This window comes from Nipponia nippon, unplaced genomic scaffold (assembly GCF_047370975.1).
Source record: "Nipponia nippon isolate SJK-2023a ecotype South Korea unplaced genomic scaffold, ASM4737097v1 scaffold_9, whole genome shotgun sequence".
Lineage (NCBI taxonomy): Eukaryota > Metazoa > Chordata > Aves > Pelecaniformes > Threskiornithidae > Nipponia > Nipponia nippon.
Window position 1 is genome coordinate 27,481,220 of NW_028262413.1, and position 21,981 is coordinate 27,503,200.

The following is a 21,981-nucleotide window of genomic DNA, read 5'->3' on the forward strand; positions in this document are numbered from 1 at the left end:
AAGCGTGTAGAGCAAACTGTTGTTTGCTAGGCATTTTGCAGTGTAGAAACAGTGAGCTCCCAAGATCTGTCAGCGTGGCACAATGTGCCTTTTCTCCATGGTGCCCGATGCCAGCCACATCGGACATCCTGGAGGCTCCCTGGGCAGGAGGAATGCGGCTCTCCATTGCAGGGGCAGCGTCTGTCAGGTTTTTGGGGCTGTCTGGCACCTGTAGCCCAGCAGGAGCCGGCTGGCACATGGGCTAGCAGCCCCCACTGCTGCCCCTCCATCACCCCTTCCCCTCTTTCCCACCCCCCTATGCCAAGGACCCGCTCTGCCCCGACAGCCTGAGTAACTCCACCACAAGAGTTGTCTCTATTTCCATAAACCAATTATACCCAGATAATCTCAGGAGATTTAAACATCAATATCCTAAATGATAGCACGAGGGTGGCGTGTGATTGTTGCATCTCTTTACATTCTGGTGCTGCTCCATCACCGCATTGCCATGGTAACGGGGGAGTGATGGAGGGGAGGGGAGGGTGGTATTAGGGATGCAGGACACATGAGGGGCCTTTTAGTAACCATAGTGAGGGAGCCAAGGCAGAAGGGAATCGGTTATTGTTTTTCAGGGCACTTGCTTTTGAAGGAGAGTAGCATGTTGCAGTTAAAAGGTGGGTTTTTACGGACGGGAAGGAGAAGCGGTCGGTGGATGGTGCTGGTGGGGACCTAGTGGCAGCTGGTCCCCTGCAAAGCTGCTGGGTACCACCAGCGGAGCCAGCCCAAGCTCAAACTGCTGGCACCCAGAGCATCACCCCCCAAAATCAGGAGTGGGATGGAAGGAGGGGAGCAATACCACTTGCACCAGCCCTTTGTGGCTGTGCCCAGTCGCTCGTGCCCAGACTCAGCATCCATAGCACTCCGTATTTGTGTGCATCGCTTCCAGCTCTCAGTGCAGAGGATCGGGGAGGGAAAGGCTTGGCAGAGTGAATCTGAAAGATCTCAAGCAGCAGGAGAGCCCGCACATGCATCCCGATGGGCTTGGGCTCATCCCTGCCCCAGAGAGAATGGGGCTCCTCCTCTGGGGATGCTCTGGGGACTTGGCAGCAGCTTGGCTTTGCTCCTCATCCTCTGAATGCTGAGCAAATCCCTTCTCCCTGCTTTCAGGGGCACCCGTGGGTTTGCTCTGCATCTTCCTTTCACTCCGTTGTGCGCACAGATAAATTGCTCCTGGTCCGGCATGATGCAGGGATGACCTTGGTGCGCCAGAGCCAGGTGTGTTTGCAATTAACAGCACAAAGCGCCTGGCTCCAGCCAGCTTCTCCTCTCCATTGAATACCGTGGGTGGGTGAAAGTACCTCCTCGCTTCTTTCTTTCTGCTCTTCAGAGCCAAGAGAAGAAACTCAAGGACGCTGCGGAATGTGCCGTCTGCTCCCGGCCTGGGGGATGGGGGCTCCGATGTCCTGCTGTCTGTGGGTTTGCCCGCGCAGGCAGCAGTCCTGGTCATGGTGCAGATGGGATGCTCCATCTGGGAAAGGGTTAGGGTGTTCCTGCAAGGAAAGCCTTTTGGCTTTGCAACATGCCCAAAAATAAACCTCAGCTGATAACCCCAGAGCAAGGGGGTGGGGGAAGTGGGACCAAGCAGGGTCTTTGGGGGTCCCCTCCTCGCCCCAGCACCCAGCTTAGGTGATGGTGGGATGAAGATGGACCGTCCCAGGGTTAGATGGTCAGGAGCAATGTAAAAATTGGGTTTCTCAAAGGAGAGGGGAAATTATAATTCTTCCTTTCTCTTTCTGAATCTTTTCAGACATTGCTCTTACATCTCTGTGATTTATTTATCTGTATTTATTTATCCAAACTGCACCTGAGCCCCCAAAGCTCAGCACCGAGTGCAGTGGGGCTGTGTAGCGGCAGCAGCATCTCCTTCCCCAGGGCCAGATCCTGCAACTGCCACATAAGTAACACCCTGGACATCAGTCCTGCGAACTGTGGCCATGCTACACGGGATTTTTCTTCCCTGATAACAATGCACCTGCACCACTGCGTTGCCTCTGCAGGGATGTTGGCCCTGAGAAGTAACTCACCCTGTAGAGATAATAACTTACAAGCCAGATAAATAAATATTTACGTGGGCTGGGCACAGCCCTTTGCTGGGCACCTGGGTGTCACACACAGCAGGGCAGCTATGTGATGCTGTCCCTGAGCACTGTAGCCGAGACGTTGTGTATAATAACTCCCCGGGGGCGTCTGTCTTTATCTTTTATCTTTATCTTTTATCGCAGTGGTGGGTGACTTGGTGCATCCCCACACAGCAGAGCAAACTACCTGCCCCAGAGCAGGCAGGGAGGGATGCGGAGCATCAGAGGAGCATCTCTTGGTCCAGCCTGGCCATGTCCTGCCCCAAGGAATGTGATCCCATGGGCAGATCTCTGCAGCACCTGCTTTCTGGGGACTCCATCTCCTGCCCCACCACGGGGTCTGAAGCTGGCTGGGGTGAGGAGGAGACATCAAACCATCTCCACTCTCGCTGTTCCTGCTGCCCCTGGACTATTCATTTGATTTTGAAGCACATCTCCATGTTATGTACTGTTGTGGGCTGTTTCCCCCCCACACTTCACAGCTCTTTTTGAATGCTCTCTCGTCCTTAGGCAAGTCTATAATGAAGGGGGCCCAGAGCAGCCGGTTCTCACCCTCCTCCTCTTCCTCCTCCCACCTCCCCAGCCCAGGTCTGGCTTCATTCGGACTCCAAGCACGTTGCTGGTAGAGCAATCCCCCACAGAGCTCATTACTGGAGAGCCGATTTTCTTCCAGCCCCTCCACAATGGTGCCAGCCCGATGCTAATTCCCACCTGCCAGAGCTGGCCGGCTCGGCTCCCTCCCTGCGAGATGCAGGTGGGCTTCTCCTGTGGGGAAGGGGACATGTGGGAGATGGGAGAGGAGCATGGGGCATGGATGCAGCTTGGCTGAGGGTCTGTTAGACCAATCTCTCCAGCAACGAGAGAGGATGGAGGTCTTGTGAGCATGGAGCATCCTCCCATCCAGCTCATACCTCTGGGATGAACCTGCTTGGTTCCACCCCTACCTGGAGCTCATGCTGCAGCTGGAAGGACCTTTATCATCTCCTTTCTCCCAGAGATGGGGTGGCAAAGTGCCACCATCTGCTTTCTGTCCCCGCAGTGCTCCAGTAACCTCTCCCTAAGAGCCGCGTTGGCTCTGCTCCAACAAGAGCTTTCCTGGAGGAGCCAGCACTAGACATTTTATCATCTTAATAGCCAGAGCAACCCATTGACAGGGCTGGGGCATCTGTGTCACATTGGTCTGACGCCATGTCACCGTCCCCCTTCACCTGATTGGGGAGGGAGAGGAATTGCAGTCACCATGTCACTAGGCGGTGGGACTCTGCTGTGGTCTTGGGACTCCCAGCATAACACCAAGTGTCTCTCTGGGCAGTGGAGACCCCTTAAAAGATCTGCCAGCCCCCCTAATGAGGAGGGGCATTATCATCAGCTAAACTCATGAGTAATTGATGATCAGTTGATAAAAGTGGGAGGAACAACCCCAAAACAGCCCTGATGGTGATGGCCCTGCACCAGCACAGATGAAGAATTACCAGGGGCCCATAGCCACTAACACCACCATAATTATTGCTCAGCCTCGTTATGTACTGTGTTTAATGACAGTGGTCGTTAACATTCAATCTTCTCTCTCCTTTCCCATCAGCCTTCTCCCTGTCCCTTCATCAATACCGCTGGATAATTAGCCTCCAGGGTCTGTAATAGCCTTTTGGATAAAAAAGGCTGCAAACCCCATCACTGGGGGCTTGGCAGGATCCAGCAGCCAGGAGTAAAACCAGCCCTGGACCCCCAGCACAGCCCCCCCGGCACCGGGGCAGAGCTTTGCTAAGGGTGGTGGGAGGGTGGCCTGGCCGCTGTTAGCTGCATCGAGTGGGGATGGTGCTCATCTCTCTCCCAGGCCCAGCTCCCTCCTGACACATTCTCCTTCCTTACCCAGTAACCGGCCTGTTTTGCCTCCCTTTTCTTCCCAGTAAGACCAGCAGAGGGGATGAGCAGAAGCCAGAGGTAACCCGTGCATCCTCGGTGCCCACCCACTCACCCACCTGGGAGGAGGAAGTGACGGTGGAAATGGATGCTGAAGATGCAGGCTGGGCAGGTGAGAGCATCGGAGGACCATGGTGACAGGGATGCTGGGGACCAGGACATGGGACTCATCTTCTCAAAGGGAGATGATTTTGGGATATTAGGGAGCCCGTGCTCCACAGGACCCTGAACAGCACCCAGGCAGAGGGTGGTCATGATGGGGACAAGCCATGACCTGAGCCCTGCATGTCTGTTGTGGCTTCAGGGTAGGACCAGGAGGGACTTTCCCTCAGATACGGTGCTGCAGGATGGGGCAAGTGATGGTGCTGAGCTCCAGGCATTTGAGCTCTGGGCATCCTCCAAAGCATCCCATGGGAATCAGCATCAGGGGAGAGCACCCCAAATCTTCCCTCGCTGCCATCCCAACCCGGACACCCTGTATCGGTTGGACCCACATCATGATGCTGTTACTCCCCACGCAGGGCTGCTAAGTCTGTAATTGTAATAAAACTCATGGCATTAGGGGCCAGGATTTGATTATAATGAGACCCTTGCAAAACAAAGTGTGGGAGCCAATCTTCACATTGTGCCTAATCCTGTTAGGCCCTGACCTAAATGAAATTGAGGAGCTTTTGATGTACTTTGGACCTGCCCCGTGTGGTACCGGGAGACATGCAGGGAGATCCAATGGGACCTCTGGCCTTGCTCATTCGCCTCTCAGCATCCCCTAGATGTTTGGAGATGTTCATCCCCCAGATGTTCAGACTGGAGCTGTTGTTTCTGGGTGCAGCTCGCACCTTTTCTTGCCCAGAAATACAGTTTCCATCGGCGGAGCTGCCGAGCATGATCTATCATCAGTGACAACTAGCAGAAAAGCCACTTGTCTCTCACCCGACCCCAGAACATTTTCCCTGGTGCTCTTTCTACAAGGGGCTGGGAGAAAAAGAAAATCTCCATATAAATCAAGCACTTGCTGAAAAGCACAAGATCAGGAAAGCGTGGTTCATGTACTTGCCTGGTCCATCATCTTCATTTTGGGGACATGCACGACCTGTGCCATCGTCAGGTTGGCCAAGCAGGAGTTAAGGCGGATGCCTCGGCACAGTCATTAAGCTGGGGGAAGGGAAGCCCAAGTCTTGATGGCAGCATAAAGAGAAGGCGGTTTTCCCTTCCATCAGCTCCTTTTTTTTGATAAAATGCTCCTGCTCGTGCTTGTCAACTAAATTGCAGCTTTGCTCTAAATTAAGGGAAGAGCTGGGGGTGCCAGCACCCGTGGGGGTGATGCTGCCATGCTGGGGGACAGATGGGGACGAGTCACCCCCGAGAAGGCAGATGCTGTGGTGGCAAGTGTCTGCAAAACCCACCCGTGGGCTGTGGGCTGACCCCAGGGCAGGGAGGGCTCAGGGCAGGATTGCACCCGGCAGCTGAGCGGGGTGGGCTGGAGACAGGGAGGCGGATTAGAGGGATCAGTGGGAAATCCTGGCTTCTTAAATGGGAACCTGAGCTGCACTGGTGCCAGTTGCTCACGAGCTTCGCTTTCTTGGGAATGCCTGAGACATGCTCTCAATGGCTCCTTGGGATGCATGTGTGTGTGTGTGTGCATAAAAACCCAGGATGGGTGTAAATTCTGCCCCACCATGACCTGCGAGGGAAAGGGGCTGCTGAAAATGAATTGATCCCCTCATTGCCTTTGGCCCTTCTTCACCCAGACCTTCCCCCAAACCTCTCCCCATGGCTTCGCCTGCTCTCCCCTTCCGCAACCCGTCCAGCCAGCCCGGCTCATCCTGACGGCTGACCCTCTCCCTTCCAGCCCTGACTCTCACTGTGGCAGACAAAGCCACCAAGGAGGTGTTGGGGACCTTCCAGCTGCCAGTGCGGCACCTCCAGCCCTTCCAGCCCCACCACTGCAGGCTGGTGCTGGTAGGTATGGCACCTGCCCCTCCATCCCACTGCTTATTCCTGCTTCTAACTTTGATTTTCACCCCAGGGCTGTAGCTGGGGGTTATGGGCAAAGGGAGCCTTGTGTAACAGTGTAATCCCGGTGGGAAAACCGAATTTGGCAAGTCGGGGAAGGTGCTCAAAGAGGATTGTGAGCTTCCTGTGAGGTGGGAACAAGGCAGGCGTTGTGCTGGGCTTTTTTCATCTCTGTCCAGTGGGAAAACATGGAGGAAAAGCGAGGGGATTGCAAGCTGGAAAGTGCTTTCACCCTCAGCATCCTGGGGAAGGAGATGCAGGGCCGGGCCATATGGCAGAACGTTCATTAAACAGGGGCTGCTGTGCATTAATTAATGCAGGCAGGTACCCAGCCCCAGGGAGAAGCTGCATCCTAAGCCCCTCGGTGGGGATTTCTCCCTCCCAACATGTTAACAGTCCCGGGGACTTGGCTGATAGCTCCCTGTACAGCTGAGACCTGGCAAACTCACTCAATAGTCCCCCCAAATCAGCCTCCCCTATGCTTTGGCTGGCAGAAATGAGTTTCCTCTTCCCTGCACAGAGATTGGGAGCGATTAAATATTTAAATGCAGAAGGATTTATTATATTGATCTTTTCTAGGAAGGCTCTGGGGGCTAGTGAGGTTTAATTATCAGTTGGTGCTTTATTGTCAGCGGTGGGCTGTCTGCACGCCCAGCGCCCACGTTTGGTGGCCTTGACCCTTCCTCCTCCCACACTTCACTCTCCTCTACAAACAGCCGAGGACGCGGGACCCTGCGGGGATGGTCCTGTATGTCACCATCATTCGCAAAGGGAGCTTCATCCCTCGCTGCGATGGATTGAGCTACGTGGCCTTGGAGGTGAGAGGTGGCCCTGGGGACCGGAGGTGGTGGTGGGGTTTGCAGGGTCTGGGATGGACCAGAGCATCTCGACTTGGAGAGGATGCTGCTGCACGTTGTCTCCTGCTCCAGTGGTTGCTGATGCTGATTTAGGGCAGCTTGTTCTCCCCCACCATTTGCTGACCAGGTGCTGCTGCGGGGGCTGTCAGCCCCCCTGGCCACCCCCCTTGGGCCCCTCGTCGCAGTGGCCAGAGTTGTGACCAACATTCGGGAGTATGAGTGAGTTATGGCCATGGGGGGCTGGTGGCGACATGGGTGGGGGGGTGCTGGGCTTGGGACAACCTGAGCATCCCTGATGCCATCACCCCCTCCTGTGGTGCTTGGCTTGCCAGGAGCGAACATGACTTTGCATGTGCTGACTCTCCCCCTTTCCATCACCTCTCAGGCACCACATGGAGAAGCATCCCATCGCCTGTCCCAGCATCAGCCCCACCACCATCACATTCCCAGACCCTCCGGCAGCAGCCTTCAGCATCACCCGAGCTGCCAGTCATGGCTGCCCGCAGGTAGGAGGCTGAGCACATCGCAGGAATGCACGGCTCCAGCAGCATCCATCACATTTGGGTACCGATGAGCACCCCTCCTTCGGCAGGGTTGCTGAGCACCCTGTGCAGGGAAAAGCTTTAGGGGCAAAGTGATGCTTTGAACATGAAAGACACAGTCCTCAAGTCCACCTCACCCTGCCTGCAGAAACCCACAGGCAGCTCCTCGTTTGTGTTTTTGTCCTTTGTTTTTCCCCCTGCTCCGCTCACGCCTCCGGCTTGTGTGCTGCCTCTTGAAGGCAGAGACCTTCTCCTCCCTGGGCCTCAAGTAGCGCTGGGAGAGCTAGCGACGCACATCTTCAAAATAGCTGTTGCCAGGGAAACGTATGCTTTCGGCACACGGCATCATCGGTGAGAAGGAGGAGGGCCCCGCTTTTGTTCCTGAGCCCTGCCAAAAATTGGCAGGGAGGGAGAGGCAGGGGACTGGAGGGATGCTGGGGCAGGGAGGAGGTGTGATGGGGCAGCCGAGCTAGAAGCCAGTGTGAAGCTGCCGTCCCTCAAAACCAAAGTTGCTCCATCCCTTCACCTCTGAAAAGTGCCAGCCAAAAGCGTGGCGAGGGCAGATGTCCAGCCGCCTCGAAAAGATGGATCCAGCTGGTCCCAAATGCCGGCGGAGTACACGTTTCTCCATCTCAGTCCTTTTCCCCCGTGCATTGAATTTTGATTGTCTCAGAGCAAAACGCTCTGTATCAACACATTTGGGGGGACCATAAATAAAATATTACTTAGAGGAGGCCGGCCAAATGCCAAGTCGCCTACAAGGCGGTGAATTATCATAAAAATCACTAGTGCATTTCATTCATTACAACAATTGTTGTTTTATTGCCCCTTCCTCCGCCTCCCTGGGTTGTTCTTTGCAGGTGAGAGGCAGGGGGGGTGCTGGGGACCCTCTGTTTTGGGTCTGCACCTGCTTTTGCCCCCTGGGACCAGCACCCCCAGCCCCACCATGGCAATGCGTTCGGGGTGCGGGCTACCCATGCCAGCTCTGGAGCACATATTAGGAAAGAAATCCCCCTGTGCTTGCCCCCACATTTTCTTTCCCCCCAGTCTCCTTGCTCCAGGATGCAGAACCCTGAGGCTGCAGTTTCCCAGCCAGAGCAGGGATATTTCTCTCCTCTAAAGGCAGTCCAAATTTCCTTCAGATTTATATGGATAAATACACACACAAACCCCTGTGAACACGTGAGATCTGGGCAATGGGCGAGCCCAAGCCGAACCCCACAGCCCTGGCACAGGAGACAGTGCCAGCACGGAGCCGTGGGAGCCCAACACGGGAGGACAAGTGATTAAACCCAGCCATCTGGCCTGAGTGCATGCTGCTGCCTCCTCCTCCTCCTCTCTGTGCCCACATGGCTCTGTCTGTCTTTGCACATTGCCGAGGATGCTCTGCCCGGGGATGCACGGACAGGGTGCCCTGGAGAGCTGTGTAACGCCCATCCGCTCTCTCGCCCCGTCTCCTGCCTCAGTTTCCCCACCTATAGGATGTGGTTCCTTCCCCAGGAGGATGAACTCTTAATGCCTGGGAGGAAAGGTTAGGGGAAGGCTGGGAGGAGGAGGAGGAGGGAGCATTGCTGCTCCAGTTCCAGAGGTTAATGGCTTTCCCCGAGCAAACTCCTGGGCAGGCTAATCGGATTCGACAATTCTGCCAGCCCAGCGTGTCCTCTCGCCTGTCGGTTCCCATCAGTGTCTGCAGACAACAGCGCTTGGGTTCGCCTTCAGCAGGGAACCCCTCTTACTCAGGCAGGTTTTGGGTTCCTGGGTGGTTAACCCTTCCCTGCCTGACTGGGACTCCTGGAGAGCTGGTCTTCCTGGCCAGGAGTTAGCTGAGACCTGCACAGAGCTGCCTGCAAGACTGTTGGGTGGTCTCCTTGGGTGCTCTCCTTGGGCTAACAGCCCCTTTCTCACCAAAAGGGATGGGTTTGGACACATTGGTGGTGATGGCAAATCCATGGGGTGGATGGCACTGGGCTGTGGCTCCTACAGAAAGCCACGCCATTCTGCCCTGCTGGCACCAAGCTCAAGCTTTTGTGGTGTTGGTCCCCTCTAAGATAAATCTCCTTTCAGGCTCTTTCCCTTGGGGACCCTCTAGTTTAACCCACTTATCTGGAGCTTCTCGCTCTCTTCTGGGGTCTGCACCCTCCAGACAGGCAGCTATGAGGAGCAGAGGATGGCCTCATCCCTTGGGAAGGCAGGAGAGATGCTGTGGGCTTGGCCACCTCTGCCTCTGCTTGTGCCAATGATGCTGCCTTTGAACCAGCCTTTGTACGGGAGATGAGCTCGGGTAGCCAAGGAGGATGAAGGCGTCTGCTTCCTCCTCCTCCTCCCTGTCCCCTTTGTTGTGTTTCTCCAGGTGGCCCTGGGCAGAGGCAGTTGTTGTGCCAAGACGTCTGCCCAGATCAGTGCATTGGCTCTGACGCCCCGGCGCAGAGCGTCCATCTGTCCCACTAAGCTGGTGGGAGACAGCCTGGCCCTGGCAAGCGCTCCTACCCCCGCCCCAGCCCCAAAATCAGGGGGGGAATTCAGGAACGTCATCTCCCATCCCTGACCTGGTGAGAAGAGCCATGTGGGCTCGGGACCTCCGACAACTGGTGTCAAATTAACAATATGCTGCCACGTTTGACTTTTCCCTTCCCCGCTGAGTCTAAAACAGCACCAGCTCACAGTGCCTTGTACAGGTTGATGCCAGGAAAAGTAACCGGAGGCGGTGTTCAGTATTTTTTAGGAGATTTTCCCCCCAAATTCGGCTTTGCGAGGCTGATGAAACAGCCCCGTGGGCTGGGATGCAGGCTGGGAAAGGAGAGGAGCGGCTGAAGGGTGCTGAGCCAGATCCAGCTGCTGGGAGCTGCCCCAGTCCATGTGGGTTTTTCCTAAGAACTTACAGGCACAGACTGGGCTCCCTGCAGTCAAAGCAAGCTACATCCCAGCTAAAAATCCCAGCTGATGCTGGGGAGCCCCTGAAAAATTCCCAGCTGAGAGCGCGAGCCCAGTGCTGAGCCAGCACTAACAGCGCTGCCTGATGCAGCCCATCGCAGAGGTGTTTTTGGTCTCTGAAGCATCCCAGCCCCACTCTCCCCTTGCTAACAGCCCCCAGAGCTGGGTAATGCACTGCTGTGGGTCTCTGAGGTGCGTAATGCCCATTAACATCCCCAAACGTGAGCAGAGGGAGACCCCCCTTCTCCTCCCACCCTCCTCGACAAAGCAGAAATGTGCTGATGCAGAAAAGCCGATCGGCATCTTGTCCCCACTGAGCGATGCTGGCTGAGGGGATGGAGTAACAGCATTAAAAAGGAGCCGCTGTCAATAATTTCTTGGCGCTGGGCAGCCGGTGTTAAGGCTGACCTTTGGAGAGCTGGCGGGGCTCTCTGAAGGCAAAAGGGAGCAGCTGCTGGTGGGGATGGACCGATGCCATTTCCAACGACAGATCACGGCTCTGGGGATAAACATGTTGCCCGCTGTTCGATATCTATCAGGCAACCCAGACCTCATGCTTGCAGGCTTTCAGGGTCCATATATCGTCACAAAACCCTTTCCCATGTGTGAATGCCAGGTTGTCCAACAGATACCAAAAGGCTCACCCTGGAGTCAGCACAGCTCATCCTTCAGGCTCTTCCCATTGTGTTTTTAAGCATGGGGTAGATGGTCCATGTGCTGTTTTCCTCCTCCGGCTCTGCAAGGGGGAAGATGCTGGCAGGGATTAGCCAGAGAGAAGCAACCAAGCTCAAAGACCCAGTAAAAACCAGTTCAAGCAACTGGGATTCAGGGTTGTTTTTGAGCTAGGGATGGGATGCAGCTGCACAGGCTGTGCTTTTATTTACCCCCACCTCTCCTCTCCCTCCTATTTGCTTATTTATCTCTAGAGAGAGAAGGTATCTGAATGATAATTTTCCTGTTGTCTCCTAAGATGTCCCAACCAGCCGGGCCCCCAGAGCAGCCTATGTGGGACACCTCCTTCCTCTTCCAAGGCCGAGACGTGGCCACCATCTTCTCTGAAGACACCGCCCTGGCAATTGAATATTATCCGTACAAAGCCAGTGAGTCTGGGGACCCCACCAAGAGTGCTCTCCCTTGTCCCAGGGTTTGGCTGGGAGCAGGTCATGGGCTGCTGTGCCCCCAGCCAGCTGCTCTTGCCCCTTCCCTAGTATGGGATGCTCCGGGCACCCTCATTCCCATGGGATACTCGGTGCTGCCCCTCACCAGCTGCGTTTTCCGGGAGCTGGCAGCGCAGAGCGGCGGGATGCACGTGGACGGTCTCACCATGCAGGTGAGCCGGGGACTGCGGGGTGACACTGGGCAGGGAGGCACAGTGATGGTACCTATAGGTGATGGTACCTATAGCTGCTGGCATGGTGGGAGGGATCTCCACATCTGGGTGGGCAGCCTGGCACATCCCACAGGAAGCCAGGGTCCCTGCTCCGAACCACAGCCCTGAACCCCTAGATGGTATCTGAGTGATGCCAAAGCCACCAGAGCCCTGGTAGAAACCCAGAGGCCAGCGCGGGCTGTGACTCTGTCTCTGCCTCCCCAGGGCACGGACCTCAAAACCACATCTGGGGCCATCCCGACCGTGGGGCTCTGCCTGCAGCTCCTTCAATCGGAGGTGAGATGCTGGGGATGGCGAACCCCGAAGCAAGGAGGCATGGGGATGGGAACAGGCCAGGAGATCGCTCTTTAGAGCTGCCACCCTCTCTCCAAACCTCTCAGGTGGGGATCAGCTGGGCTGGATCCGGGTTTTATCCCTTGTGCCTGTTGTCTCAGGGCTCTGGATCGTGCTGCCGGGCAGCTGGAAAAAACAGAGTCGTTTTTGCCCTTGTGCATCTGTCCCTTTCTCAGGGCTTTTGGCACTTGTTCATATTCCTGGGAAATCCTGGCTGGAGGCAGGGGGGCAGGCAGGGAACAGGCAGGGTATTTGGGAGAGGCTATTCCCATCTCTGTGCAGAGAAGTGCCAGGCTGGTTAACCACAGTGACAAATGTCCAGCAGTCTTCATCCTTCAGCATTTGTGGTCCCCAGGGATGTCACAGCAGGGAGGGAATTTGTCTGCTTTTCCTGGGGAGGAGGGAATCCCACTTGTCCTTGGCTCCAGGACCAGCCCTTGGGCAGGTTAGGACGTGATCGATCTAATTACTGCAGCCGCCAAACTCTGCTCCCATCTGCAAAAAAAAAAAATCCTATCCATAAAGTGAATTTGGGACAGGTCTGGATGCTGCACTGGTGACTGCGTTTCCACCCATCCCTGGGGGAGCTGCAGCAGGCCGGGGCCGGCTGGTGGGGGTCTTTGGAGTGATTGCCCAGGGGGGTCAGCGAAAAGGGGTCTGTGTGTGATGAATTATTCACACGGGTGTCACTAAGTGCAGAATTAATCCTTTTGCTTCCAGCTGGCTGCTGCACTAAATTATCACTCGCAGTCATGCGGGAAAATGCTGCGGAATTCATTTAGCTGATTATTGTTTTGATCTGGGAGCTGTAATTTTTTTTTTCTCCACTTCCCCAGCCTCTCCCTTTCCCTCCCTCCAGCCCTGCCTTCCTTAATATATGTAAGAGCTGGGAGTGGAAACAAAAAAACAGGAGAGCCAGAGCCGGCCTTGGGCTCCGTGTCTGGTTAATTCATCCAGCGGCAGCCCGGGCAGACGGACCTGGAGCAATGCAAATCAATGAGCGAGCTGCTGCCAAGCAGGGTGAGGGCAGGTTCGGCTCCTCCTGGCTTTGCCGAGGCCCTTGTTTCTTGCCTGGAGGTCAGGATTTTCTGAGGAAGATGCCCCAGCCAGCTGGCTGTGATCCCCAGCACCCCAAAACCACAGCCCGGTGGGCAGAGGAGATGCTGCTGTGGTTGCAGAGGCAGAGCCTCTCCTCTCCCACTTTGGGCAGCCCCAGGCTTCAAGAGATGCTTGAAGGCTGGATTTCCAAGTCCTCAGCTCATGGATTAGTCCTGAGCTCGGCTTTGGGACAGTAAGAAGTGGCCAAACAGGGGCCAAGAGGCAAAGACAGTCAATACAGGACCTGTACTGACCCAGAGAGGCATTGGGGCAACCTCCGTACCAGGGCTGTTCTTGGGGTGCGAGCAGCCCCAGCATCCCTGCCCATCCTGCCCCATGCTCTCTCACCCCACAGCTCTCCCCACCCAGGTGGCAAAGGAGAACAGACTCACCGAGCTCGTCTTGTTTCTTTTCTTATTTTTTTTTATTTTAATGTAGAGAGCTGAAAATGCATAACCTAGATTGGCTGGGCTTTTTATAACAAACAGCAGCTAAATAAACCCTGGGCCATCTGTACTCCCCGGCGCACTCAGAGCCGGGTGTAAATCCCGGCTGCTCCGTGGCCTCTGTGGGGATTTCACCAACTCCTACCACGGGTCTGGATGCTCCCGAGCTTGGCTTTGGATGATCACGTCGACCCTTCATGCTGGGAAAATATCCTCAGGGCCAGGGTTTTCTGGGGATAGGGGGCTCCCCATAAACAGGACTCATCCCCCCAGTATTTCTGCAGGGTCTCAAAACCCTGCTACATTTCTAATAGCCACAGGGAAAGGGTTTGGAGCAGCTGCTTTATTAAAAGCCAAGAGCCCAACACCAGGGATGAGCAAACAGGAGGCATGTTATCCCAGGGAAAGGGTAGTGCTGGGTTGCAGATCTCCCTCCCCCTGCAAAGGCACCGAGACCCTCAGGTTTGCCCCCACCCAGCCCGTTTCCCCACTGCCTTCATCCTCCTGCCCTCTCTCTTTGGAGCCCAAACGAGAACAAAAGACTTTGATCATCTCAGGGAGACAAAGAAATCAAAGACTTCAGCAAAACGCTGGCATTTTAGCAAATTAACAGCTGACACTGAAAAACTGGTGCAGGGGGAAAACCCGCAGCCGACTTCATCCACCTCCGTACTGGCTTGTGGCTCAAGGCACGGCTCCTGGCTTCCCTTCGTTCTTCTTTTTCCACCCCAAATTTGGTGTCTTGCCCAGGAAAGATGAGTTTGACCATGCAGCCGCCAGTGCCAAATCCATGTGCAGGGTCAGCAGGATGCAGTTCCTGATGTGCCCGGGGGATGCTGAGCCCCATCCGAGGGCTGGAAAATACACACTGGAGGAACCTTTATTCCTAAGGGATTTATACATCACCTCTGTTTATTAACCAGCCCTGTTTTACTCTTTGTTTTGGCACGACCCCACCTTGCTTAGCGCATTAGCTCAGCACTTGGGACCTTTGGGATCACCTCCAGCCTCCACCACCCGTTTTGCTGAGTGCCCTTGGTCATGTCACCCGAGATGTGGTCTGGGGATGCGCCGGCATGTGGTGACAGCCTCTGAAAAAAAGGGAAAAGCTAGTGCTGTTTTTTTCCAGGCAAGGAAAAAAAATCATCAGGCTGGCTATATCATTGCTTAAACAGCCTTAATTTATGTAATTGCTGCCATTTAAAACCAGAAGCAGATCGGCGGCTGGCGTAAATTGTCACAGAGCCGGGGTGTAGATTGTCACCATGCCAGCCTGGCGATCAAAGCCCTTTTGGGCTGGCAAAAAAATGGGTTTATGATTGGTTGGGAAGGGGGGAATCACCATGCGTTTCCCATTATTTCAGCCTGTCTGGCCAGGTTTGTCCTCCACGAGCACCAAAATTTGGTTTTTATTCCCAAACCACATTGCAGGGGATACGGAAGCTGGTGAGAGGCTTGTTTTGGGGAAACATTGCCCTGCCCTGCTGAGCATCTTCTCTTGGTGAGCCAGCTGAGGGCTTTCGGCACAGCCAAACTGCTGGCAGCTGAGCTCCTGCTTGCCAACCCTTGATTGCCACCTGTCCATCAAACATATCACCCATTCCCCTTATCACATGGCGGATTACAAGAGGCTTTATGGCATCGCTGCCGGCTGGGAGCGGTGTTAGCCAGGGAGAGCCAAGCTAGTGAGGAACCAAAAAAAAAAAAAAAAAGCAGGGAATGTCTTTGTTAAGGAGAATTTGTTGGTTTCCGCCCGCTGATCCCGGGGGAGCGTTCAGGTCAGCACTAATTGAATTAAGAGCACGTGTGCTCCGGCAAGCAGCTCTCCGATGGGCAATGGTGACGGGGCCGGGCTGGCCATCACTCCAGCGCGGCAGGCAGCAGCTGCACGCCGGCCCCGGTAATTGCAGACAGAGCCTAAACTGTTGCATTTTGCATGATGCCGTTCCCCGCGGAGGGGGAGAGTGGTGGGGCGGGGGGCATCTTCACCCCAGCTTTGATGCTGGAGGAGCTTGGTTGAGGTCGGGGTCGGTGGCGTAATGAAATGCGGCGGCACAGGGGACGCTGATGCTGATGGTGTTAATGAGACAGCGATGGGGAAGGGCACGGGGACGCCTCCGGACACCGCCTCGTCCTCACTGCTGCAGAGGGGGGATGCTCACTGCCCTTGTTAGCTGCACTAACAAGGTGAGGCCGGGTGCAGGCACGGAGTAATACCCAGTGAGGGCCATTTCGCCGCTGCTCATGCCCGCAGCCAATTTGGAGAGGACGCCCAGCCTGATTGCTCGGTTGGCGAAGCAAAGAGAGCATCTGCGAGGCGGGGAGGTGGGGGGTAGCCGAGGATTCGCTGGGTCATGGTCGCCGGCTCCCGGGCAGTGAAATAGGTGGGTGCCGGGGTGCCATGCCTCGATGCAAGGATCCCAGTGGCAAGGCCGGTCCCCATCACCCAAACCTGCCCCAATACTGGGAGTCAGGATGGCCAGGACAGGGTGAGGGTCCCTGTCCATGACCTTGCCATCACAGGCAGCAGCGAGGAGTGCAGGGACTCCATCGTTTATTTCATTAGATCTGACTTCCCCCTGTAACCAGATTAGAGGGGAGTCTATAAAAGCCAGGCTGGCGGGAGGAGAGCAGGGCGTGCAGAGCCGGGCACGGGAAATGAGGGGCAGGGAAATCACATTACTGCTGCCAGCAGCATCTGGCAGGGGGTCTGGCAGGGGCTGCCGGTGTGCTGAAGGTGCCTTATCTAGCAGGCACCAAAGCCAGGAGCAGGGCCAGGTGGCAAAGTGGCTTTTAGCATCAATTTGTGCCCGCAGGACCTGGGTACCCACCTCCTGCCCACCCGGGGAAGGGGAGAGACAGGCTGAACTGGCTAACCCACAGCTCTTTCCTATCATGCCAGTCCTGGTGGCATATTGGGGACGTGGATGGTGGGACAGGGCACACGCAGCAGGGGCAGCTCAGTCCGGGTGCCCCCTCCTTGCCCCTGTCACCACATCCATCCATCCCACAGACCATTGCCTCTCCCTTCCCAGAGACCAGCGGCGTTCCTGACCACGTCGTGCAGCAATGCCCTCCCCAGCCTGGACCCCGCCGCCGCCGGCATGCTCAAGAGGGGCGAAGAGCTGCGGGCAGCCTCCATGCACCCATTTTATTGCCAGGTAACAACCCATGAGAGCAGCCAGCAATGCCACGCCAGCACCCTGTCCGCTGCATCACCAGGCCAGCCTCCACAAAGGCACGCACCCTGCCTCGTAACAGTGAAAAACTGCCATAAATCCCAATTTTTAATCTCTCTTTCAATGTATGCATTGCTGGCAGCGGTGGGTTTTATCCATAGCCTGGTTGTACGAATAATTTCTTGTGTTGTGCCCATGGAGGAGCTTTTCCATCGGTGCCTGCATCCCTGGTCCCTGGCTGTTTCAGGGAGGCACGGGGGCTGGAGCGGGGACAGCATCCCTTCACCTTGCTGGGGGCAGCACTCACCAGAGCAGCCTGGATGCACCAGCTTCGATCTGATTGCTCAATCCCAAATCCATTTAGCAAATTCTCTCCTATTCCTGCTGCATTATGTTGGAGACCCCAGGCACCTCCAGCTCATACCTTTTGGCTCCAGGAAAAAAAAAAAAGGCAGCTGCTCTCCTCCTCCAGCCCTTTGTATTGATAAATGGAGCCCTTGGATGAATTCAAACCCAGCCCTCATGGTACCTTCCTGTACTTTAAGCCATCTGCCTTTAAAAATAACAGGTCGTTAAACCTCAATTCTGCTTATTAAATAGCTGGGAGGGAGGAGGAGGAGGGGCCCTGTGCTGCCCAGACGCCCAGCTCTTTCCCCACCAGCAGCTGCCCAAACCCCACCTTCAACCCAATCCCTCTCCCTGCGATTCAGGCTGCAAAGCAGGAAGAAAATTAGCAATAAAAAACAATCATAAAAATACAGAAAAGCTATTTTTTTTTCCTCCAGCTGTTTTAATTCCTCCAATCCACTGAGCTTTATTGCTTCCTTTTCTGCGGCTGCAGCGGCTGCTTTACGCCCAGCCTAATAGAAACCTGTAATGGGGCGTGCGGAGGCGGGTACCACGGCACAGCTTAAATGTGATGAGGATGTGAGGTCCAAAATTGATGGACCAAATTGCCCTGGGGCTCCAGAGCACCCCCAACACCCTTCAGACTCGCACAGGATCTGGCTCTGGCATCACTACATGGTCCATGCGGTGCGTTTTCACCCGTTTGCTTGTGCCGATGCCCTGAGCAGCCTCGAATCCAGCTCGCTGCATCCTCACAAGAGCACCCCTGTGTCGATAAAGCGAGGGAGAGTGGGAAGTGGTTTCAAAGATGCTTCCAGCGAGACAACAGGAGCTGGGCAGGACAGAAAGGGTTTGCACAAGCCCTGAGCACACCCCGCCCTGCCCTTTTTCTGGCTAAAAATGCTAGAAAGCATTGCTGGTAGGATTATTTTTTCCCCCAACCTTTGACAGCCATTTTCTTTCTTTTTTGCTTTTTTCTTCCCCCTAAAGCGCAAATTATTTTCACTCCGCTTGCAAAGCCCTGGAAAGCCCATCTCCTGACAGCCCTGGGAATCAGGGCTGACACCCTACTAATGGAGCGTGCGTGCGGGAGGGAGCTGGGACATGACAGCCCCCCCAGCAGCGGGGTCTGGGGGGGTCTTGGGTGGGAGCACTTGGCTGATCACAGCCCTGTCACTTCTTCCCACTCCGCTCTGGCTGATCAAACTTAGATCCCCATCCCTACCCTGCGGCTTTCGAGGTCCTGCTCCGGATCTGCTTGTTAATGCCTTCATTAAAAAGTAGGGGGGGTGAGGAAAACAAAGCAATGAGGAATATTATCGGAGATGGGGTAACCCTTCCCTGCCCTGGTCCCACAGAGGCAGAAAAGCCTCTGGGCAATTTTGTGCTGGGACATTAAACCCCGCCTTGGGCTTACCAAGGTTTGAGGCTGATTTCTGAGGGACGAAATATTTGACCTTAGGCTGAGGTTTACGCTGGACTCAGCCTAACTGTGTTTTTCTACCCTTCTGCCCTCTCGCTGAATAGATTTGCGCCTCTCTTACCAGTCGATGAATAATTTACAAGCGATTAGGGGGGTGTTTTCTCCAACCTCTTCAAACATTTGCTTCGTCTTCAAGCCTTTCTTTCCCCATTCCCATCACCCCTATTTCCCTGACCTGTCAACGCTGGGGCTTTTACAAGCCAAAGGGCCTCTTGCGGGGCTGGGAGACGTATATGTCATTTTTTTTTTCCTTGCTGGCATCTTGTTCCCAGAACTGCACATGTCCCGTCAGCTCCATCACATAAGATGAGAGTCCAGATGTGCAGCTTGTCCCCCCCAAACACACCATGGCATGGTAGAACAGGCAGCAGTGATGGGGGCAGGATTTCTTGCTTGCCAGCAGCATTGGAACCCCTTTGCTGGACCCATTTCCAGCTGCCAGGTGACCTCCCAGGAAGACGGGGGCTCCTGTGCCCACTGAGTGGGTCCTTCTGCCTCAGCAAGCTGGGAGGGGACCCCCAACACAGTATGGCACTGCTGAGCCCAGCTGCTCCTTGGGGCTGGTGCCTGCAAAGGTGGCCTGCTGGCAAGCGGAGAGTGGGACGCGAGGGGGATGTGAAGGATGAGGGTGCTGCAAGGGAAAAGGGTGCTGCATGGAGAGACGGTGCTGCAAGAGGTGAAGGTGCTGCAAGAGGTGAAGGTGCTGCAAGGGCTGAGGGTGCTGCAAGGGGAAAGAGTGCTGCAAGAGGCAACAATGCTGCAAGCCTTGAAGGTGCTACAAGGGGTGAAGGTGCTGCAAGGGCCAAGGGTATTGCAAGGGCTGAGGGTGCTGTGAGGGGAGAGGGGGATGTGAAGGTTGAGGATGCTGCAGGGGACAAGGGTGCTGCAGGGAGTGAAGATGCTGCAAGGGATAAAGATGCTGCAAGGGCTGAGGGTACTGCAAAGGGAGAGTGTGCTGCAAGGGATGAAGATGCTGCAAGGGCCGAGGGTGTTGCAAGGGACAAGGGTGCTGCAAAGGGAGAGGGTGCTGTGAGGGGAAAGGGTGCTGCGAGGGAAGAGAGGGATGCGAAGGATGAGGATGCTGCAAGGGGAGAGGAGGGTGTGAAGGCTGAGGATGCTGCAGGGGAAAAGGGTGCTGCAGGGAGCGAAGATGCTGCAGGGACCGAGGCCGCCGCAAGGGCCGGGGCCGCCGCGGCCCCGCTCCCCCCCAGCCCGCGGCTGCCGGCCGGCCCGGTGCGGGCTGCAGCCCCATCTAGCGTCAGCCCCGCCGCCCTGCCGGGCCCCCGGGAGAAGGAGCCGGGAGAGCCCGGGATGCAGGCAGGAGCCGTGGCAGGGTTGGGCTGAGGATGCTCCGCCCTGGCCCCCGGGCGAGGGTCGGTTGGGTTTGCCGGAGAGCTGGGCACCCATGGGTGCCCGAGCACCCACAGGCACCAGGCTCAGCGTGTGTCGGGCTGGGTGGATTTCCCCAGAACGCTCGTTACGCAGGATTAAGCCAATTAATAAAAGAGGCCCATAAATCAGCTAATGTGACCCTAGATGATATTTATGCCCATCTTACTTTTCAAGGAGATTAAGGATTCAGCAGTTTGCTTCCCCTTTTATTTAATTAGCTTTTTGCCCTGGTGATGATGAACACGGTGCACGAGGATGCCGTGCTGAGGGTGGGTCCCTCAATGTCCTCCTTGTGTGACACTGGGGCATGGATGGGGTAACCCGCATCCAGCAGTCACAAAGAGGGGAGAGGCTCTGATGGGATTTAGAGTATGGCAGAAGCCTCCCAGCCACCCCAAATCCGGCTGCAATAGCCCCAGTCCACGCTTCCAGCCTGGCTGGGCTGGGGGAGAGTAAAAGCAGCCGGAAATGCTGATTTCTCCGGGGCAAGATGGGGCAAGGCAGGATGGCAAGGAGGGGGACAGAGGGACATAGCTTTTGCAGGGCAGCGGAGGGTGCTGGAGGGACAGGGACCCAACGGCAGAGGGGTGGAGGAGGCTGGGAATGGGTTGGGGGGTTTGCAAATGGTCTGAGTGCCACAGCTACATTGCATGAGGGGTTTTTTTTGTGATCCAGGCTCAGGGCAGGCATGGGAAATGGGTTGCGTTTGGTGGACTTTACATGTGCTTCTCCTGCTTGGGTCTGGGTGACTGCAGGGGGGTATGGACGAGGGACCCCAGCAGTGAGCCAGAGCAGGGTAAAAAGAGAAAACTGGCTCCAAAATACCATTTTTTCTGTGTTTGGAGGTGCATGCATTGGCATCTGTGTGCCCTTGTATGTCCTGCTGCAACCCACTCCTGGCAGCGCTACTAAGCCCTTGGTGAACATAGCACAGAAGGGCTTATCCATCCTCAGTTAGTGACTTCTCAGCCTTTGCCAGTGCTAATTAATGAAAGATGGGGCCCTGTGGCTGGGGGGAGATGCTCAGGGTGGTGGGTGCTCAGGGTGGTGGGTGGCAGCAGGTGCTGCACGGCGCTGGGTGCTCTCGGCACAGTGGCTTGGGGTGTTGATGGATTTATGCTCACTGCTGAAATGCAAGGGGCGTTTTATCAGTAAAACCAGTCAATACATAAGCAAACATGAAAATGGATGGCCACATTGCTGGCAATAAACTGCCTGCCAGGCCAAGGACAAGTCACAGCAGCGCCTGTCACCGGGGGTGATGGGGATGCTCGGGTTTTATCTCTCTGCAGCCACTTATTTTTCAAAGCCCAGGGGATGCAAACGCTTTGAGGGCACTTAAAAAGTGTGGGGCTAGAGGAAGTTATTTAACTCAGGTCCCATGTACAGATTTTCAAAGGTATGCTTGGAAAACAGACTCTTTGGGGAGCTGCCAAGTCTCCCACTGGTACTGGGTTTTTTTGTGATATTTCTCCACATCTTCACATCCCCAGTTGCTAGAAACATGTTTATCTTAAGAACAGATGAGGCTGTTTTCCTAGGAGGAAAAAAACCTGCAAAGACCCAGCAGGAACCCAGAGTAACAGTCGTAACCTGTTTCCCTAATTTTTTGATCTCAGGAGGGGGCTTTTTTAGGCCTGGTCTCAGTTTGTGGTCATGGGTGAGCAGCAGCACTGGGGGAATGCTCTGACCCATGCTGGGAGGAGACACCCATCCTGGGAGGCTCTGCTGACCTCCCCTTCCTCCCTTTCCCCCTGGTCGCCATGAGCAGCAGGACATCACTTAGGGCCATCACTCGGGATGTCCCGCTCCCTCCTAAAAGCAGCCCCGTGCAGCAGGATGGGGGAAAAATTGTTTTTCAGGAGCCATGAGCTGACTCAGCTAGAGTTTGCTCTCAAAAGTCATCCCACCTCTTCCTAGCCGCCGATTTTC

General features: G+C 55.5%; 1 protein-coding gene across 1 annotated transcript in view; it reads left to right on the forward strand.

The window, feature by feature from the left end:
* Positions 1-21,981, forward strand: part of CCDC33 (coiled-coil domain containing 33) — a 43,057-nt gene that overhangs the window by 13,530 nt on the left and 7,546 nt on the right. Inside the window, exons 5-14 of the mRNA XM_087744316.1 lie at positions 4,025-4,149; positions 4,680-4,736; positions 5,887-5,996; positions 6,108-6,181; positions 7,293-7,413; positions 11,351-11,480; positions 11,589-11,710; positions 11,975-12,046; positions 16,683-16,808; positions 20,268-20,365. Coding sequence (XP_087600442.1) covers positions 4,025-4,149; positions 4,680-4,736; positions 5,887-5,996; positions 6,108-6,181; positions 7,293-7,413; positions 11,351-11,480; positions 11,589-11,710; positions 11,975-12,046; positions 16,683-16,808; positions 20,268-20,365 — 1,035 coding nt within the window. The remainder of the gene's footprint in view (positions 1-4,024; positions 4,150-4,679; positions 4,737-5,886; positions 5,997-6,107; positions 6,182-7,292; positions 7,414-11,350; positions 11,481-11,588; positions 11,711-11,974; positions 12,047-16,682; positions 16,809-20,267; positions 20,366-21,981) is intronic.